The sequence below is a fragment of the Chiroxiphia lanceolata genome, chromosome Z, assembly GCF_009829145.1.
Source record: "Chiroxiphia lanceolata isolate bChiLan1 chromosome Z, bChiLan1.pri, whole genome shotgun sequence".
NCBI classification, from domain to species: domain Eukaryota; kingdom Metazoa; phylum Chordata; class Aves; order Passeriformes; family Pipridae; genus Chiroxiphia; species Chiroxiphia lanceolata.
This window is the reverse complement of record NC_045671.1, coordinates 19,822,047-19,843,152: the sequence shown is the minus strand read 5'-3', so window position 1 is coordinate 19,843,152 and position 21,106 is coordinate 19,822,047. Positions and strand designations below refer to the sequence as shown.

Here is a 21,106-nt window from a genome sequence, read left to right as displayed (position 1 = left end):
AAATGCATCAGCACAAATACACCAATAACTTTGAACTGATGAAGGTGTTGGCTTGGAAAATTTTGTTCTCAACTGTCTGAAGAGTAAAATTGAAAAGATAAGTAAATCCAAGGTTTTAGAATACTACAGGAAGAGAAATACTAGTCATGAACAGCTGGTAATGTTTTTCTGCTTTTACCCTTCTCCTTGCATTCAAATAGATCTACCATGAATTTGATCCACTGAATAGGGGCAGCTTAGGAAAATATTGGAAGGAAAGTCTTTTTCCCCTTTTCTCATGGTTCCCCTCTCTCAGTGGGAGCCAGTTCTCAAAGCTCCAGAGCCAGGCTTGCATCAGAACCTCTAGGGGTGAAAGCGTAGAGAGATGTCAGACGTGAAGTATCTGCTGCGAGTGATACTCAGAATTAACCAGTATTTTTCTCACAGGGAGTATACAGTCCACTGTTTCAGCTTCAAGACTGTGCTGACATTAAAAAAGTAATCAGGAGAAACCAGCTGCCTAATATGTGCTAATACTTTTTGTGAGCCAAAGAGATCTGAAGGTATCAGCACAAAGAAGAAAATACAAAAAAGAAGAATTGGGCATGGGCATGCATCAGTCAAGAGCTACATATGTATTACCAGATAGGGAAGCAATTTCTTTGAGTTTCTGGGGTCAGGCATGTTTCTCAGGTTCATCCTGATTTCATATCAGGGCATAAGCTAGCCACCACCTTCCCTTGCAGCTCCATTGCCACATTAAACAACCCAGGTGCATGAGTGGGAGCAGCTTTGGCTACTAGAGCTAGTTTCCCTGTCTGTGGCCAGAACACCATGATTTGAGGACAGTCAGAATGACCACAGTCCTTGTTTTTTGGCTGGAGATGAATACAAGAAATCCAATCCAGAAATCATAAATTCGTACAGTAAGGATACACTGATAGAGCTGTGGTAGACCTGCTTTGCAAGCCCAGGGTGTCTTTTCTGGAAAATCCCTGCAGCAATGCATTTCGCTTGTTACTTTTTACTGAGGCACTGACATGGATTTCTCTTGCTTCTCTAGAAACTTTTCATAAATTTTATACCAATTTTAAGGGACACATGAGTTTTAGAAATGTAGGGATTGTGGCATTTTGAAAGGAACACTATTCATTGTCACAGCCTGGCTAAGAAGCTGAACACATTTTCCATTAGTTAGTTTGCCTTCAGACCTGGGGCCATGTTAATGATTGTATTCAGCTAAGAAATGTCAGGTCAGCCTTAGGTGGTGCTCACAGATATTACAGTCAGGGTGTCTCTATCATAGATGTGCTGGAGGGAGCATGTGCATACACGTTGTTATAGATGTTGAGAAAATAAGGGAGGGAAACTTGTTCATTTAATTGTCACAGCTAACCACCTTCTCCAGCAAAAGGAGTTTCTTTGACCACCTTAATAGAGGATGTGCTCTTCTGTATGTGACACCAGAAAGGACATTCTTGTGAAAAAAATTTCTATCAAGACTTTAATAGCAATCCCTTTCCTTTCCTGTCTGCTCCCATCCTGAAATGGCTGTTTGGATCCAGCATTACCCAGGAGCTCTCACATACAGCTGTCATAAGGGTGTGCAGTCACCCAAGCAACTTGTGCTAACTCAAGACAACTTGGGTCCAGTCTCTGGCCGCACCCTACTGGAAGCACATGTGGTCCAGCCAGATAAGAGGTGTTTTTGCCACTGGAGAACCAATGGACAAGAACTGGATCATCTGTGCCTGCCAAGATTACAGTGGGAAATGGACGAACCATGGCAAGATTTCAGTTTTAGTAACATTGTTATTGGTAATGATGACCAAGACACTTTGAAAAATCAACATCATTTAATTGTGTGTGTTTGTATACACTTGGCCTTTCTTTTCCTTTTTTAAATTAGTTTGTCCTCTCATCCTCTCTGAAATAATATTCACAGTCCTGAAGGAGTGCAGCTGTGCACATTTACTCACCGACTAAATCAGTCTGTTTTCACATAGGAGCAATATGCTTTTGTCCAGAAACCTACAGTGCCTACCACAAAGAGGTGCAGTGCTGTGAACCCATTTTGAGGATCTTATTCACATATCCTGAGGAATCCTGGCCCTCATGAGTGGTTTGACAATCTGTGGCTTTCTTGTTTACATTACCTGTTACCCGTTGAGCAACAGCTGTTTGCATAACAGCTTCTCTTCTTTCACATCAAGACTCCTGAATCTTCTGCCCAAAATGTTCCTGCGTCTGACCTGACACTGCATTTGCTCTAGCCACTGAGGCTATTCAAGGCCAGATCTTCCACTTCACCAGATGGGCAAACTCCTCTTGCAGTCTGCAGACCCTTCTCAGTAGAACATTCTTCACGGAAAGATTTAGTTTAACTGACGCAGGTATGCATATACTCTTGTACCCAAAAACCACCACAGGACCTTCTTAAGTTTTCCATAGGTGCCTGAGGAATTCCACACAGCTCTCCTGCCCTAAGGTAGAGCTCAGTGTGACTGGGAGGTAATTTGGCAGAAGTTCTTCATTTCTTAGTTTTACTATCCTAATACCTCACTTTGTGTCTTGGCTATGGACCAATTGGAAGGAAAGAAAGTCAGGTTTCCTAAATTTTCCCTGGATAAGAAAGGGAATACAGATATGGTGACTAACAAACTGACCTCACTTGGAAAAAACAGCAGCATCTTCCTCATCCATGTCTTCTTGGCTGGTCACACGGCTGGCAAGAGACCAAGGTATTCCTCAGAAGACAGGTGTGCAGCCTTCACATAGGCTGTTGGAAGGCACTGATAAGCCAGGTCTTCTCTGCCTGTCCCTGGAGCAGGCAGAGAAGGCGGCAGTATCATGGATTCCTCTGTGTGGAGTCCAGAATTACAGCTCCAAGGTTGATATGGTCCAGCATCTTTTTGAACCTCTCTGCCACCTTTACAATTATTATGAAAGACTCAATTTCTGTAAACGAATTTTAATTCCAGACCCAAATTAATTGTCCCTTATCATTACGCCTAAGAGCAGAAGACATTGCAGCTGGTACTGGAGAGATTAAAATTGAACTGCTTATCAGCAGGGAAGAGACTGAGTTCATCTAACCTGAGGCACATTAAAGTTGCACATCTAGCATAAGCCATTTGCCTGGGCTCTCCCTCCAGTCAAAGAAGTGACTCCATAGAGTGATTCACTGCATCCTAAGAATAGTGCCTGAGGTAGGTAGGGTGAAATAACCCCGAGGAATTGCCTGGCTCTCTCTGGGAAGAGAGTTTTGCCAGACGGCTTTGATGACAAGCCTTTCTTTTAGGTGCTTAAAATTAGATGAAATGAATCCCACTTCAAAATGTTCAAACTCACTGTCTTTCTGAAACAAGGAAGAGCAGCAAACTGCATCTGCAAACAGGTGCTGTTTTAAGTGGCAGCCTTTACTCAACAGAGTAATAATCCTGCATAGATTTCCCAGGGAAGGTGGAGGGTGACTGGAGGCCCAGCATGGTCCTTGCTTAGAGGCTGGGGTGAGAGGTGCGAAGCTTTCCTTTTCGCCTTTGCTTTCTGGTATGGCTCCAGTCCTGATAGCTGCTGATTTGCATTCCTCTCATATTTCCACGTCATGCTCTTTAAGGTCTCCATTCAGCCTCACAATAAACAAGCTACAAAGAATTGCTATACCCACCTTTTAGATAGGTAAAGCTTACGCCTCATGACCCTGAGTGCAGTGACAGGCATGATGGCACGTGAAAGCCATCTGAATCACTGCCTTGAGTGCTGGACAGGCAGCTGTGATGGACCATCCTGTCTTACAGTCCAGACATGCTATTCCCTGTGGGAAGGTCACCACCAAACATTGACTCTCAGTATGTCTGTTTCAGCTAACACCCCATGGACCACCCTGCTGAAGGACTTTCCAGTAGTTACACCATAAAAAAAAAAATAGCAAAAGGATCAATCCAACAATGTTTTATACCAAGCACAAGATTTGTGGAAAAATAAAGTAAACCATGTTGAAAACAAACATTTATAGAGGATTTAATGCTCTCAGGTATGAACTCAGTATCTTTCTTCTCAGGCTATGGTCTTCTAATGAGACAAGAATACCAAACACACAACAGTGAAATCATCATCTGAATTAACTATATTTGTGTCCAGTTTTGTCAATATTTTTTTGTTCAAAGACCCGAGCATGATAGGTTTTAGATCCTTTTGTGTGATACCTGCTAAATTTTACTCATGTAAATATTTGCACATTTAAATCAGTAGCCCTAAACACCTCCTTTTTTACTATGCAAAGGTAATTTCTTCATAGAGGACAGAACAGTACAAGCAGAGTCCTTGCAATGCCACTCTGGCAGGAAACAAGGCCTGGTACAGCCATGGACAAAAACCTGCTTTTTCAAAGAACTATCAGGATGTTTGTGGTTATCTGATTGCTTGATCACAGGTCAAAAGGCTAGTCCATGCACAGATTACCCAAAGTTTGAATAGAGGCTGGTCAATCAATATCTGTTTTTACAGAAGGTCCAAAAGAATTTCTGTTTCTGGTGGTCTATGTATTTCAGGACATAGGTCCTCAAAGAGATTAAAAAAAAGAGACACCAGAACCGTGTCCTCAGCAGTGCTCCCACAGTTCCTGCTTTCTGTTTTTTCAGAGGAGATAGGAAAGGCCTAGTGCCTCTCGCAAAGCCCACATCTGTCTGGAATCATGTCTGATCCCACTTCCCTGCAAGCTGCCCTACAGTGAAAGCAAACCCACTTATTTTTAGCCTTCTTTTCATTCAGGAATACTGGCAAGGCCCCACTGTTTGCCATTTCCCCTGTTTGCACCCTCTAAACGAGGGAATCGGGCCCCTGTGGTAAATATTAGGTGTATCCTGGTGGTAATCGTCTCAAAAGGTCCTCTATGTGAAGAAGAGGGGCTCTTCTCCATGGTGGATGGGAGGGCTACCTCCATGGGAAGCCATTATAGGCAGGGAGAAGTGGCCTAGGGCTCCAGCAGCGCTGCTTCTTTGCCCCTGTGCCCAGCTGCCCCCACCTGCAGCCCGGGGAGTACCAGTGTTGATCTATGCAGAGCCATGCAGAAGGTGACACTGAGTTTTAAAATTTTCTCTTTCCTCTCAGGATTCACAGCTCAGACAAAAGGAATTGTGTGAAGTTACTCACACATGACTTTGCATGAGTCAAGCAACTTGGGGAGAAAAAAAACCAAAATCCATGATAAGCATTCATAATCCTTTAAAAATATTACACCCACTTGTAGCTGCACAAAGATAGATTGAAGCAGTCTTTCATATTCCCTATGACTGTATGACCATCAAAGCTTAGCAAGAAAGCAGAGAGGGAAAGTGAGGGGGTGTTTGCCTGCAGACAGTAAAAATAGAATGACATTTTTGCAAACTACTTTTCCAATCTTCCAAGAGTGATTTCTATACAATGTATGATACAGGAAAGAAATCTGCTAGTCCATAGACTTCTGCAGATTATGATCCATCAGTCTTAATTTTTCTACAACAGATGATGATGGACAATGCATAATTCACCACCTAGTTCACCTTATTTTTAGATGTCGACTCTATGGCTGCACAGCCTTTGTGCTCCTCAGCATTGGTTCAGGGGGTAGGAATAAGATAAACTAAGCGTCTGTATAAAAGAATCAGCTTACTAACAGAAACACTGCAACAGACACATGCATTGGAGATCTAACCTCGCTTTCTAATAAGCAGGGTAAAAATACGATAATAGTCCTTAATCTAAGTTTCTTTTAAGAATCTCTAAGGGCCAGTGACAATGTTGTGATTATTAAGAATTATTCCAAGCCCGTGTTACCTGAGTACTTCAGTCAAAGGTATTTAGAGATTAATGTGAGCAAATTTTGGAATGGAAACCTTGGACAGAATCTGAATAGGAATCTCTTTCTGCTTCCAGAGTGGCTGGCTGACTTACCTGGAGGACTTCTTTTGGGGTAAGATAAGAATGGACTTAAAGAAGTCAAATACCATCTACCAATAGTGAGGGTAAGCAAACAATGCACTGTAGAAGGCAGATCATGAGTACTGTACTGCTTTTGATATAGTATGAGATGAGCAGAACTGTGATTTTGACACTGTTTTGACAGGAGACTATTCTGGAGCTACCCAACTACCCCATTCAGTTCAAGACATAGGATGGCTGAGAGTCTGCTAAAACTATTTTTTCCCTAGTTCCCTCTAATAATATGAGCATAATATTATATATTAGCATTATATATATAATATATATATTATATGAGCATAATAAATATAATATACATTACATAATATATATTCCCTCTAATAATATTTGGGTCTAATTTTCACATACAGAAGGATGCTGGTAAAGAGACATCACAGTCCTTATGGAAGCCTCAACAACTGAAATGCAGTTTCAAAACAACCTTTATTCTGCTTGAAGACTTATTACAATTTTTAAAGCAACCCAAAAACAAGACACAGCTCCATCAACTCTACAGCTTGAACAAAACTTCAAGGAGGCATGTTTTCACAGTTGCCTTGTAAAGGCAATTTACAACCTGCTTTAACCTGCACCTCCTGAAAGACAATTTTAAAACAAAGTAATCTTAATGTTTTAAAGACATTTAACAGAACAGAGCTTTATTTTTAAAAACAAGAATAAAAAAGAAAATAGCAGCATCTTGGGCAGCTAATGCAATCTCATCAGGACAAGTGCAATGTAACATTACCAACTCCCACAGTTTAGTCTCAACTGCAGTAAATACAACATGATTCTACATAAAATGTTGCACTTTAGAACCTTGTCCCATGGGAGGCATTGTGCTTTGAGCTGCCCATTTCTAAAGTGATCCTGAAAAAAATTAGTATCAGGATTCACTTTCCCAACTTAATACCATGCATAGCAAAAGCACTGTGTGAAAATCGGCAGAAGTTTTCCTCATTAGAAGCATCTGAATGTTTTCCCAAGCATTATTATTTCATTGCCAATTACAAGACAAAGCCATTTCTCACTACAGAACAGTTGACATCAAATAAAAAAGCTGAAGATTTGGTTTTACAGATTGCTTGACAAAATTTCTTAGCTAACAGAACCATACAGACAAGCTTGTTTAGTTTTTTTTTTTGCTTTTTTTTTTTCTTTTTTTAAGAAACTATCCAACAACACAGAAACTCAGTTTTCTAACTGTATCTGGAAACATGCTGCACCCACAAAGGTCTAGTGTGCATGTGTGCGTCTTTAAACAAAGTTAATGACATCACTTACTGAATTCAGCAAAATGATCATGTTCTGAATGAAAGGTGAAAGTGCACCTATATTGGGATCTGTTCACACATTAACACAGCAAGTGTGCACCTGTATGCGCAGATACATATCCCCAACCTGCAAATTCAAATTTCAACTTAAGTAAATCAGAAACTACTTATTTTGCTTGGGAGTTTTGGTTCTCTTTGCTATGTCTCATACCTTTCAAAGGTCTTGTGAAAGAGATGCTGCAGTGCAGCATACCTCAGGAATTTAAATCAAAAGAAAAAATTCCACCCTCCCCTGAAAAAGGTAACAAAACAAACCCCTTCCACATACTATATTAGATGAAAAAGCTACACATCAACAGAAGTATAGAAAAAAACCACTGTGTTTCTTCAGTTATATCCCCATGCTTTTTTTCCCCATATATAGTAGTCTGTTTGAGATCAAATCAAAACTGGAGTGAACGATATGGTACATTAAAGACAAACAACTCTGCAGTGAATAGGGCCTTTGGCAGGATTTAGCTTTGTGCATTAAAGAGGGAGAGAAATGCAGAGGCCACACAATACATAAGTACCAAAGAAAACCTACTCATGCCAATTTGAGGGACTTGATGCCTTAAGCCCCTAATAGTTTTTTATTTTTCTAATTTTTATAAATCTTATAAGTTTTATAGGTAGTAGAAGTAGATTTTAAAAGCAGCAACCCTCACTCCCTTTCCCTGTAATACAAGTAGTTTACACATTCCTTAACCCTCTTACCCCATTCTATGCTCCCCATATCAAATCTACCCCTGAATTCAGTGGCAATGTTTAGTCTCTTGTCAAGGCAAGGCCTATGCTGTTTAGAGAACAGCCATATCAGGGCCTGAATAACAAAGCGGAGTCAGGAATTAGGTGACTATGTACCCTTTGTGCTCTGAAGATGATGAGACTGATGAAGTAGGTGGTCTCAAAAAGCCCCCAGACTCAATTCTAAGGGGATCGATCCGAGGCGGTCCAGAGCAAAGGCTACGGGGTGGACACACCTGGGATTGGACAGATAATATAAAATGTAACATCTCGGGCATAGCTGGGCGCGCGTCTTGTAACACCTATTGCCTTGGTACATTAAACCCTTTCCTTATCTTACCCCTAATTAACTGCTCCGGAGTTATTTTTTAGCACCAACATTCCACAGCATCAGACTTAACTGATCCCTGCAAATTGCATAGACCCTGTGTAGGCAGAACATCTCTTTAAGAAGCCCTAAGCGCTCATCCTTACAACACAGTGCTTATTTCTCATTGTTGTTTGTGCAAGAAAAGCAAGTGCCAAATCTCATACACACTGGTTTTTTTTCTCCTACAGCCACACATGAAGAGAAGTTGCACAGCAAACAGGAATTATGTTTCCATTCAGTATGGAATTATATTCCATACTGGACAGGGCATGCTAAGGATATGGCCCACTGACATAGCAGGGGTTTTCTTAATACGAGGAAAATTAGATCCAAATGCCTTAACTATGATAAAATTTCTTGACAAAAGCTGCGTGAAACACCAATTTGGATTATATATTTTGCCTACAGAGAAAAAAATACAATTTTACTCTTAAAATATTTAACATTCAGAAATTAATATATGTCCAAAGAATAGCTTGGATTGCTATAAGTGTTAAACTACTGTATATTCAACTAAGCTGTAACTTGAAGCCCAATAGTATAACTGGTATGCTAGAGTAATTGTTGGTGCTTTTCACAGCAAAAACCAGTTATTGGTATACCAAATTTACATGGTCCTATAGGCCTGAAGAGAGTGTGGAATGAGGAAGGTAAGGGATGAAGACTCTACTTCTATTAAGGAAAAATATTCAGAATAATTTTCTAAGTGATGACTGTCATGAAACATTAATATTTGTTGAATCGCATTTCCTGATATAAATTCCAGTAAGAAAATACACCTATAGGAAAGCAAAGACAACCCACCAAGAAAAAAGAGCACAAAATCAAAATAAAATCAAAAGCCTTACAGCATCAGAACTGAAGTAGCAATTTGAAAATGAAATGATAATATAAAGATCATTGGAGACCAGCAAATTTCCTCCAACAGCTTATAAAGCCCTGCATATTTAGAAATAAAACACAAATATCTCTAAACCAGAGCTACTGTGGGAGAACTCCATGGGTCTTGCTCTTTTGATTGTGTGTGCAACTCTCTTTAATGGTAATGGGTATTGTCTTTTTTAATCTTGGGGGAAGAATAAAGTCATATGTTCACTTAGTCAAATCTTTTCCAAGATTTCTCTGAAGTTTGTTACTTTATCAATTTGCAATGTGTGAATTTCCTCAGTGGTCAGGACAATAAGTAACCATTGCAAACCACAGACAGTAAATTATCCCAGAATTACTAATAAATCTGGTTTAGTAGGATTCATGTATTTGTTTTCTTTAACTGAACCATAATTACGTAAGTCTCTGGTGCCCTGAAATTATGGAACTGTTCACTTTGATACTGCCTTGGCCTACAAACTTCTGAAAGTAAGTATCATAGCCTAATCATTTTCAAAAAAAGACATATTCCAGTCTTAATTAGTTCTATATTGTATCCAAACATTCTCAGTAGAGGTGGAAGCTTTTTTTTCCCCATAATACTAATACAAAAAAGCCCCTAGGCAACAGATTAGAGAAACTTCCTTCATATGAAATGAAAATATCTTTACATGCTGACAAAAATTCTGCCACAGGTCAAGAAATCATTTATTTACTGTGAAAGGTTGATTCATTCTGAGATCCAAACTATCTACACTCTACACTGCAGTAGCAAAATATCCCCATTTTTTTCTGCAGTCACTATCAAAGAAGGATACACTATTTGTTTTTTGTCTTCCAAATACAAAGACAATTGTGATAAAAGTTCAAAATGCTTCAAGAAGCAAATGTAGTATGGTACCGTATTCTAAAGATATCTCTGAAACAGTATTGTTGGACTCAGTGATATTTCGTAATGTTCATATATTTTTTTATTGAATAAAGCAGCTTTGAAGCTTATCAGGCACTGCCCAACAAATATTTCATCAAAAAAAATTTACGAACTTTTTAAACTTTGAGCTAGTAGCTCAATATTCTATTTTTCTAAAGAAAATTGTAAAATATTTCATAGTTTTAATTCTCAAGCCAACTCTTGCTGGCTTCCTGTACATTAAAAAACAAACAAACAAAAACTCTCAAAAAAAAGCAAGTCCCATGAAACAAACAAGAAAATCAGTAACAAAAAATAACCAGGAAAAATACACTCAGGCAAAAGAAATAACAAAAAAAAAAAGACAAGGAAACAAGAAAGAAAAAGAAGCCTGTAGATATGCTTGAAAGAAGACTACAGCCTGAAGAAAATTCAGTATTGCATAGCATAGTCTAAGAATTCAGCTTTCAGCAAACAGAAAAGGGAAAAAAGAAGCAGTCTGATATTGACAGTTTCCGTCAATGATAGTTAGTCATCCAATACTATGTACACTATTATACACTGTATGCCACTGAAAGTCCTGTTTTCTTCAGTCTTAAATATATTCTTAAAACAGGATTTTTAATCATCTAAACAAAACACTTCCTGGCACTTTGCTATTACAATTACTCTGAACAACATACTGTAACTGAAGTCCTTTTAAAGTATCCCTTAGAAATGAAAGTGCCATTCATTCTGCTACATATCATTCACTAGAAACCAAAAAAATCCACAATGCTGTGTGTCTGGATCCACTGAGTGCAGCAACACCATTCCAAGTCAGGTTGTGACCACGAAATTCCAATAACTGAATGATACAGACCTCTTATACCTTGTGTCTGGATAATCCAATGTTCTAGCTGGTAAAGCTTCAGAAGTGGTCGTAAACAAGCACCATGCTTAAAGGCCTCTATGTCCCTGCAGGAGATCAGGTTTGGATTTTTCTCGTGTTTTTCTTTTCTTAATTACAAAAAAACCAAAAAGCACTTCAGATTGCAAACATACATTCACGGCTTACTACTGTGATCTCTCCCACCACAGTTGTGAAGGAAATCTCTAGTCCTATCTGAAACAGCTTTGAGACTGCAAATTCTTGAGTAAAGCTGAAAGGAGCCTTTTCTCTCCAGAGGCCTCAATGTTGTCAAATCACTTCTTTAGAAAAAACCAAAGAATCCGCAGTATTAAGATGTTCATCGCCTCTGCTGTGCATATACTGGGTAGGCTAGTGTGACATTGAGAGAGTCATTGTGCTGCACAAGTGATGTGTGTTGATAATGTAGCACCAGTTCTTTGAGCGAATTGTACAAGTTATATGGCTCTGCAAATCCATACCCAGTAGGTGTTTTGTTTATCACACAGTGCTTTACTTCTCCATCCACCCTAAAAAGGAAAAAAAACCAGTTTTTAATTTGTGAGTACAGTAAAATTGAGATAGAAAATAAGGTATTGGCAATAAATCTTAAGATGCTAGTCAGTACATAGAATTCCTCTCTTCAGTGGTGAGATAACGGTAAAAACCTGGGTGTAGTCCAAATTCGCAGATGTCATGCTGGCTTAGGGAGGCAGGAGATAGGCAGGACTTAGCAGCTGCATGGAAAGGAGTGCACCCATGCTTTTGTTTCCCTTCTGAGTGAGGCTTATCTGTGGGAATGGTACAGGTTGGAGCTGTGTAGGAAATGAAGCAGCAAAGAGAATGGCCTCAGGACTTTCTAAACCTAAAGGTCCAATGGGAATCATGCATATGCAAGTGTCTATCTGCCCCCAGCTCGAGGTAGGCCTCTCAAATGTTGGTTACATCATTCACAAATTAAGGTACATACACAACAGAGCAGGCATAACAGCCTTGCTTGCTGCTTTCTCGAACAAGGAATGTTCCATCTCGCTTTCCGCGCAGAAGATTTTCAGCTTGGCTTCTATTGATATTTCCCACATTCCATGTTCTCTCATCATGATGGGGCAAGTCCTCATCATCTTCTACCATAGAGTATTGGCTGCCAAAATTGGAAAAAAATGCATTTGTGAAACACATAGCAGAGTAAAATCCACTAATTGAATAGTGCCTATTTCATATTACTTACAAAAAAGAAAAAAAAATCAGTGGTTAGTCCAATGCCTGCCTCCCTGGTAAAACTAGGAATGCAAACCAAGTAATATTGCACTGTTCAAACCATTGAATAAAACTAAAATATAAGCTCTGTTTCTTATTTCTTTGAAGAACACTCATGTAAATATGAAGAAGAATGTAAAAAGATGTTCTGCTATTTTTCAGAACCTGCTGTGAGCACTCCACTACTGCCGTTGTCCGCTGTTTTGGTAAATAGCAAGCCCAACAAAATCAATACCCTCTGAGTCAGCTTGATTTCCAAAGATCTGAACACTTGGTCAGCAATGAAAAATCATGCAATGTATCAACTACAGGTGCTGCTTGGAGAAGCTTTGAGTAGTTGTACAGATTAATTATTTATAGGGGAGATGGTTTTGTGGAAAGGGTGCAACAGTAGAGTGCTTTCTCTCTCTCTTCTTATAAGCAGATTATGAGAAGAGTATATAATACAGGGCCTTTTCTACCAAATCAGCTACCAAGGATATAGCTGTTCTAGAGTTACAGAGAACCCTCTGAGCTAAAGCCCACCATGAAAGAAGATGCACCTGATTCGGCTGTGTGGACATCACTTCAGTATTGTGCAGCTCCAGAGCTCCCCACTTGCCCAGCAGCCTGCACTGGTGGGCCCTGCCTCTCCTGATCTGCTTGCAGTCAGTCTGTGTTTGGATAATGCACTTACTCTCTCTGTAAAAGGCTTTTAATCAGTTTTCCTTGGTTTAAGGAAAAATGACTTCTCACTCATCCATGGTTCTGTCTTTCTGAAGATGCTCAGAGTAGTCTACAAAAATCAGCAATCTCTCCCAGAATTCAATTTTCACAGAGAAAAAGGGTTCTTCTGCTTCATGTAACACTCTCTTCAAGTCCCTTATACCCTCATACTCTTTTGACCTGCATCATAGTCAAACACATGCAGTAGTGGCTCTAATTCCAATATAGAGAGTGTAATTCCTGTATTTTATCCTGCTCATTATATTGCTGTTTGGGTTTTTTTCTGCATTACAACTTCAGAAAAAGAGTAATCAAAGGTTTAATTTTTCAGCAGTTACCAGGATCGCTGGCAGGGAGAGTCACAGAGTGAGAGAAGAGGAAGATGTTCTTTAAACAGTTTCACTTACTATTGTGATGCTACACTAAACCCATAGCGTGGTATTATTTTTTCTCTACTGTTTAAGTGATAGGAGTACTACTGGGAACAGGTGCCAACATATTTTACATCATATCATCTTTGAATTGTGCTAAGATTCAGAAAACAACGTGGCTGTAAAACGTGTATGTCATTTTTATCTCCTGCTTCTACCACAGCAGAGAAGCACAATTTCTAGAATAACAGTAAGAGACTCAATAAACCAAGCCAAATTAAAATAGATGTAGACAAGGCTAGAATGTAAAACCACTGAAGAGTCATTGTCAGTCTGCTGCTTTTGTTGTATATTCAACCAAGCAGCATAAAAGGCATGCACGAGAAACTACATAGGCAGAAAATGTTTGTACAAATATTACTGAGACAACTCTGATTTTCTATTTGTTCATTCTTCACTGTTACTACTTCAGATATTATTTTGTGTCCCGCTTTTGTTAAAATCCGGTCTACATTCACAAAACCCAAGTGCTTTTTGCTTTTATCCCAGTCTAGCCCCTCTCAGAAGCCATAGTATACTAAATTGCCTGAAATGACAGAATACTGTCCTGCCATTTTCCAGAAAAATTAAATAAATCACAAAACCAGAGAAGGCCCACTCCTCAGCATATACAAATTTATTATCTCCAACAGTAATGTGATATACTCATGTGGGTACCACTACAGAAGATAACAATTTCAACAACAACAGTTGAAATTCAGAAAAAGGCTGCTCATACCTAAGAGACCTTCTGAACAATTTATCCATCCATGTCACGTCTCTCTAAGATACTAACACTTCATTAACTTAATTTTGCTGGTAAGAATAAAGACACAAGTTACATTTCAGTGCTTTGTTATAGTAACTTGATTATACACTTCCCTGAAAAAATGGAGAGTAGAGGGTGAGACAGCATTCTTTCCAATACTGGCATTATGTAGGCTGTCATGCCTTAACAGTGGGCATTGTTAGTAGGCTTGAGATTTCCTCTGTGTGGTCCAAGAATTAAATATGCTTTATCTCACTTCTGTGTAAGATGATTTGAAACACCAGAAATATTTAAATCTTTCAATACTTACTCTTCTGCATTTTCATTTCCAAGCCACTCATTTAGCTTCTTTTGCCGAACACCTTTTTGAGTCAGCCACCTGGACAATAATTGTAAATAAAATTAATTTTTAGTCACAAAAGTTGGATACCATTAAAAAAAAAACAACTTAAAACCAAATTTGTTAATTCATGATACTCACATCAAGTACTGATCTCTTGTCTTCCTCAGCTGTATGAGGTCTGGCTTAATGCTGTTCATACGCTTGTCTATCTCTCTATATTCAGCTGCTTGCTTCTTTAAATCTTCTTCTAATCTACGCCTGCTGTCCACAATTTCACTTATCCGAGACTTCAGTTTTTCATAGTTGTGCATAATTCTGGATAGAATAATGTGGTAAGTTAAACTCTGATCTCTTACTCATAACTTTATAATCTGCTATTTATACGTGTAGACACTTAAGGGAACAGATTACTTCTCTAGATGTAGCTATATATTTCACAAGTTCACATCTACCCTATTTGAGGTTTCTTTGCTTACAACTTTAAACTTGTCATCTTGCTTCAGTTTCAGGCACACCTATACTTGGCAGTTTGTTTTTTCAAAAACCACACAATTTGATATGCAAAACCAAATACTGACCTCTGTATTTCTTTTTCATTTCCTTCCCGTTTAAATTTTTCAATGTACTCCTTACTGTATCTTTCTTGTGTTTGGCACTGCTCTTCAAATATTTTTATTGTCTCATTAAATGCCTCAATAGCTGTTCTTTTCATTTGAATTTCCTGAAAAAAAAGTAATTGTTATTACAGTTGATATCAGACAAAGGGGAAAATTTATTGGCTTCTATCACAGAAACACTTCAGTATGCTGTAAAACAAGACTTCAATATCCCTTTACCAAAAAGGCATTCTTCAAAGCCTTATGACATAGAGACAACAGGCTTGTGCAAGAGGCTACCATGATGAGGTTTATCAAGGAAGTGGAACTGCTAGAAAAAGAACCAGTTACAATCTTTGCTTTGTATAAATAAATTTTATTTGTGATGCTTAGAGCCGTACGGCAGCACCCTTTGCCCTTTGTACCAACTAATGTCCTTAGAGGTACAGCTGACTTCCTGAAATAAAGGTGTAAGATACTGGCCTGAACAGGTCTCATGAGGTCATCTAGCCTATCCTGCCACTACATACCTAGTTGATAGCCAAGTCTTTAGTCATTCAAGTCAAAGTTCAAGTTGCCAGAAGTTCTCCACTTTTCTTCAATTATTTCAATTCTTCAAGCTTCCTTGCAAACATGCCTTGAAAACCATAACTCAGCTTGATGAAGTCAGTATGCAGAAGTGCTGGTAAATCCAGATAGTTATGGACTTGCTTTGGATGGAGTTGTCAGAGTTGGGCACAGTGTAGTTAAGTTTACAGGTGATGGGTGTTCAAACACAAGGAAGTAATTGTACTACTCTGAGCAACCATATCAGGGCACTGGCAGTGGTGGCAGAGGGGAGGAGTAGGAAGATGGTAGCATGAATTCACAATAATATTTTTCAAAATCTACAAAGTCTTCCACTCTGCTTCAAATCTAGCTCACCTGAGATGTTCTTGTGTAGTCTTCATAGAGTCTGTCATATTCTCTGCTTTTTTCTTGGAACTGGGTATTATATTCATGTAATTTCTTTCCAACTGCTTCAATGCTATCCTCTTTTACAACTTGATCCTGGAGAGATGAGCAGAAGGAAAGATATTCCATAATGAAACAATTGTATTGCAGAGATTTTCCAGATAAAACTGCTTAAAAATACCTAGATAATTACATGGAAATGTAATTCCTCTTTCTTCAATACAGGGAATACTAAATGCATAATATGTAAATGAGAAATTAATGACAAAAAGAAAATTTGTATTGCAAGTGTTTAGCTTTATACTGAAAATTATATATTTTATCATTGAGTGGGATATTTATTAAGATGTTTATTTCTTAATAATGTATCCACAGTATTTAAATTTTCAAATTTACGTGCAAAATGTGGAGTTGTTTTTAAACAAAAATATCAGGTTTTACACCCAATTTATTTTTTCATGCATTTACAGAACTGAAGTTCTTAATGATAAATGACTTCTCAGTCTGCAGTAATTTCTCAGTATTTAAGTAACACACAAAGAAAATAGACTAAATTACCTGCTGGTACTTAGATACTGGATACAGTAATTTTACATCCAGTTTAGGATTATACTGGGCTAGAGATTCATTCCGGTAGTGGTTTATTAGCTCGACCACAGAGTTGAAAGTTAATGGGTCAGAAAAACCATATTTTCCATCTCGATGAAAAATTTTGATTAATTTGTTATTTCCTCCTTTCCTGCAAATACAGTATGTTGAAAAGTTAGGCATACTTCAAGTACTATTTCCTAAAGCACACTGTATGTTAAATGCAGTTATTACATTTTACTATCAAGTATCACAGACCTAGTGTTAACTAATCTCACCTTAGAGTAAGTGTGTAGTCCCCATGCATCTTGGTTGAAGCATCTCGTACCAAAAAGGTACCATCAGCAGTGTCTCGAAGCTTCTCATTTACTTCTTCCCTAAAATGAAAGCAAAAGTAACCAATCATTTCAGTTACTTCTCATGCATTTATTCTCTCACTGTGCTCTAAATTTTTCTGGTTTAAAACAGGTGGGTTTTAGAAGCCTTCTAGATCTCCATATTAATAAGTACAATTATTCAATAGCTCATTTAAAGTTGCTGGAGAAAACTGGGATACAAAAATGGCATACTCTGTCCTCTCACTGCTGGACAAAATTATTATTCATGCAAAGGTCTTTCTGCTTGTTCATACAAGCCTGTACAATTTGAGCAGCCAGTGCTGGCCTAGCGTACCTATATATAGTACAGTTAAAAATGTTGCTAATATATGGCACTTGTTAGTCTGATTTGTTAACTATTGCGTCTACAATTGAGGTTTTGGATGAAAGAAAAGAAGAAAATATTTATTTCTTGGTGCTGTCCTTTCATGCTAGTCTTTCATATAGCTATCTTAAAGTAACAGAACAATCATTTTGCATACTACATTCTAACTGACTGCCAGTAACTTTTTAGTCATGTTTGGAATAAAACCAGCTGTAATATGTTTGTGTTGGAAAATATCCTAAAAATGGCTCTTATACCTCTAAATGTTTTACACTTGAAGCATAATACATATACACAGAATAGCACAGCAAGATCATCAAGCCAAGCACAAGAAATATATGTCTTGAGCTGATTTACCTTGAGATATCTCCCCAGTACCATTCTGCATCTTGTAATGACATGTTGTTATTCATGCTATTGTTAGTTACGGTATTAGGTTTTGGTGGCTTAGGAGGCAGTGCTGCAAATGAAAGGGGGGAAAAAAGTTGATTATAACACACTGAGAACATGACCATATATTCCTTGAAATCACATGTTACTACATGAATTCCATGATTTTATGAATGAGGAAAAAAAGGACTGGTTACCAAACAGAGTTGTCCATCACTAACAGTTTTTAAAAGACATTAGAGGAATTAAGATACTGTACTGAAAACAAAATAATTCAAAATAAAGTTGTACTGTTTCAAAAAACTATGTTACTCTTGTAATAATGTATTTTAAGCAAAATATAACACTAACTCACCTCCTCCCTCTGTGAAAAAAGCCTTTGAGAAAAAAATCTGAACTTTGCTTTTACCTTCTTTCACTACCTTCAGGTGAACATAAATAATGAAACATGCCAAATTTTTTATATCCTCCTAGGTAACAATCTTAGACAAATTTTGCTGCTTCCTTACCTAGAAGCTGAGTAATAAAAAACGCAAACCCACACAATACTGTATATTTCAAAAAGAATTGGATTTTTGTGATCCTTAGCATTCTGTGCAATGATATGCAAAAAAAAAAGGGATAAAAACCCCAAACCAACAGTTTAAGAAACCCATCTGTGACCTAAATATCTCTTGTGTTAATCTTATTATTCTACAGAATAAATTGTGTTCAAACAGCAGGACTGATTAAAAACCACATTCCCCTTTTCTCAATGTCAAAGCTGCATACGTATACCAGTGGGTGCCAGAGAAGATACTGCAGCACTGACTTAGTAACAAGGGGGACTACATTGGAATCAGCATCAAAAATCAACTCAGCTCTTTCAGTAAGTACATCATTCCTGTCCTGTATAGTATGACTGGACTCAAAAGACAATGTTTTTAAAGTTGCAATGAATATCAGGATAGCATAATATTTTCATACAATATGAAAAAAATGATGCTATAACAGGTATTCAATTAATATTGCTAAATTTTAAAAATGTTTTTCCTTAAACAGTCCAAACTAAAGCTTTGTAATCAGTATTTCAGGAAACAAGAGTGACACTACAGCATCTCCTTTTAGGTACAGTGTGGAACAGAGACAGCAACAATAATAATAAAAGAAATACAATTTTTTTAATTATATAATAGCAGGACTAGAACTACCTCTGATATAATTTAAAAAAAACTATAAACAGGTCAATTCATTAAAAATTCAATTAAATAAGCAGACAGGTATATGTTAAGATTCTAATTACTACAACCATGCACTAAACAACAATTTCATTCTAATTTATGAAAAAAAAATAATATTTGTGTCAATAACAAAGTAAAGAAATCCTACATATCCAGTAGCAATTTTCCAGCATCTATTGAAAAGACCAAAATTATTAAGTCTTCTATAATAAGACTGCAGTTTTACCTGGTGGATCCATTTCTATGTAAAACATCAAGTCTGTGCCACAACTTATATCTGTCTTAGGATATTCTACATCCAGTTCTTCCATATTCCAAACAGTATTGTACATTTGTATGAGTTTCACTGAGTAAGCTCAGATACAAGAAAAGAGTCAAGCTTTCTTTGTAATGGTGTCTTGGAATTCATTTTAAAACCTATAAGGGGCTGCACTGTAACCTATTACATCATAATCCTCAGCCAATCATGTCAAAATAATGTCACCAAACCACTCCTGCTTCCTTATTTTGCTCTACATTAATGTTAAAACAATTTCAGTTTTGGAAAGAATCTACAGTTAGCAGAACTGCAATATAAACCTGGTATTACACACAAAAGGAGCAAGTGGACTCTCCGTGCCCGTGTTCCCGGTTCATTTTCCTGACTTAGCAGCATGGTACAGTCCAATCCTCGCAGGATGACAAAAGGCTGATATGCTGCAGCACGTAGCTCTTGCACACACACACACACACACAGGGCAGCTCCCTTTAGAAGCATGTCAGTCACATCTCAACTGCATTCTCCTGCTTGGATGTCTGAAGTTTACCATTCAAAAAGCTTTAAAAGGATTCTAGACCTACTGTACATACTAAAGATGCAGAAGGGAAAAGAGCATGACTTTGTGCATGTCCATTACACACTCATTTTAGACAAACATCCACACAGAGACACATATATATCCACATAATGAAATACAGATTATGTTTTTAACCTGTGCAGATTTCTATTATTTTAATGGGCACAGGTCTGATAGGGTAGATACTATTACATAAAACGTGCTTACTATAGAGATGTCTTCCTCTCTTATCATTATGTAACAAAACACAGTTCAAATCAATCTGGATTGACTGATTTTGAAATCTGAAAAGCAAATATTTTAATCTTCGCAGATTCGCTGAAAACATGGAAGAAAGTCAAAACTGAGCAAGATCTTCAAAACTGTTTTTGCTGTCTGTCAGGATAAAAAAAGATTTAGTCTGCCTTTTCACATGGTTTCTCTGCCTTATTCTCACTGAGATATTTATCAAGTTAATTGTTTTTAAAAGTAAGAGTCCCTTGTCAGTGTCTCCTTCATCACTTGACTTTATGTCATCAGTATCCTCCTCCCATTTAGAAATATTCCATCTTAACTCCCCCCATCAGTGACTGTAACTCTCTCCCACCTCTTGGAAGAAACATGCACAGAACAGACTATTAACTCCAAAGCAGAATGCTATGTAAAGTAACGTGAATGTTTTATACTTGCTATAATCTATGGAGGGAGAAAATCAGAGACCAAAAATAACCATGACAAAGACTAGCTGTAGCAACTATTTGTGCCTGCATCATAAGAAATTCTGGAGCAACATTTCTGAAATGGAGCACATTTCAATGTGCTCTATCTCAGAAATATCAGAAATATTAATTAAAAAAAATTAACACAATTTATATCCTTCTCAAATATTTCACACATGTTAATCCCTGCCTCCCTTCCCCCTCCCACCCCACACGTCTGGTCTGTGCCTCTCAGCAGGTTACCCCTTTCAGACAAGCCTCAATATATGAGTGTATCTGGAGTACCAGAATATACAAAAAGATGCATGCTAGTTTGCTTTGTACATTAAGAAGCTTAAATTCGTTCTGAAGTAGACTCTGCTCTCCCAGTTTAGGTAGACATGTTCCAAAGATTCATTTCATTTCCAGAATGAAATAGGATACTCAAAATCATGCCAGACACAAGTCTAAACACTGAACTTGGAGGTTTAGCCCATCTGCTACCCAGACAGTCGAGTTGCCAAGGTAATTATTTAAATTAAGCAACAAAGACTTCCTATGAAGAGAACATTGCTGCATTTAGGTCTCATGTGGGATCAGTAAGATTTTATTCCATTGCATAAAGA

General features: G+C 37.8%; 1 protein-coding gene and 1 long non-coding RNA gene across 6 annotated transcripts in view; one reads left to right on the top strand and one right to left on the bottom strand.

Annotated features, from left to right (window-relative positions):
- Positions 1-817: 817 nt before the first annotated feature.
- On the top strand, positions 818-20,561 carry LOC116780255. 2 transcript variants are annotated; one of them, XR_004354398.1, is made up of 4 exons: positions 818-905; positions 5,893-5,981; positions 18,447-18,615; positions 20,117-20,561. It is a non-coding gene; the product is annotated as an uncharacterized LOC116780255 (long non-coding RNA). The 2 variants fall into 2 exon arrangements; XR_004354397.1 differs by lacking the exon at positions 818-905 and adding an exon at positions 2,930-3,188.
- The window catches only part of PIK3R1 (phosphoinositide-3-kinase regulatory subunit 1), a 60,413-nt gene continuing 45,669 nt past the window's right edge, over positions 6,363-21,106 (bottom strand). For 2 of the 4 annotated variants that reach the window (XM_032674918.1, XM_032674923.1), the window contains 9 exons: positions 17,715-17,817; positions 16,934-17,032; positions 16,626-16,806; positions 16,038-16,163; positions 15,096-15,238; positions 14,656-14,832; positions 14,485-14,553; positions 12,004-12,174; positions 6,363-11,563 (listed from right to left, as the gene is read on the bottom strand). In XM_032674918.1, the coding sequence (XP_032530809.1) occupies positions 11,374-11,563; positions 12,004-12,174; positions 14,485-14,553; positions 14,656-14,832; positions 15,096-15,238; positions 16,038-16,163; positions 16,626-16,806; positions 16,934-17,032; positions 17,715-17,817 (1,259 nt within the window). In that variant the 3' untranslated portion in view covers positions 6,363-11,373. Of the gene's footprint in view, positions 11,564-12,003; positions 12,175-14,484; positions 14,554-14,655; positions 14,833-15,095; positions 15,239-16,037; positions 16,164-16,625; positions 16,807-16,933; positions 17,033-17,714; positions 17,818-19,193; positions 19,406-21,106 lie in introns of those variants that run through there. The other 2 variants (XM_032674922.1, XM_032674921.1) reach the window with 2 other exon arrangements.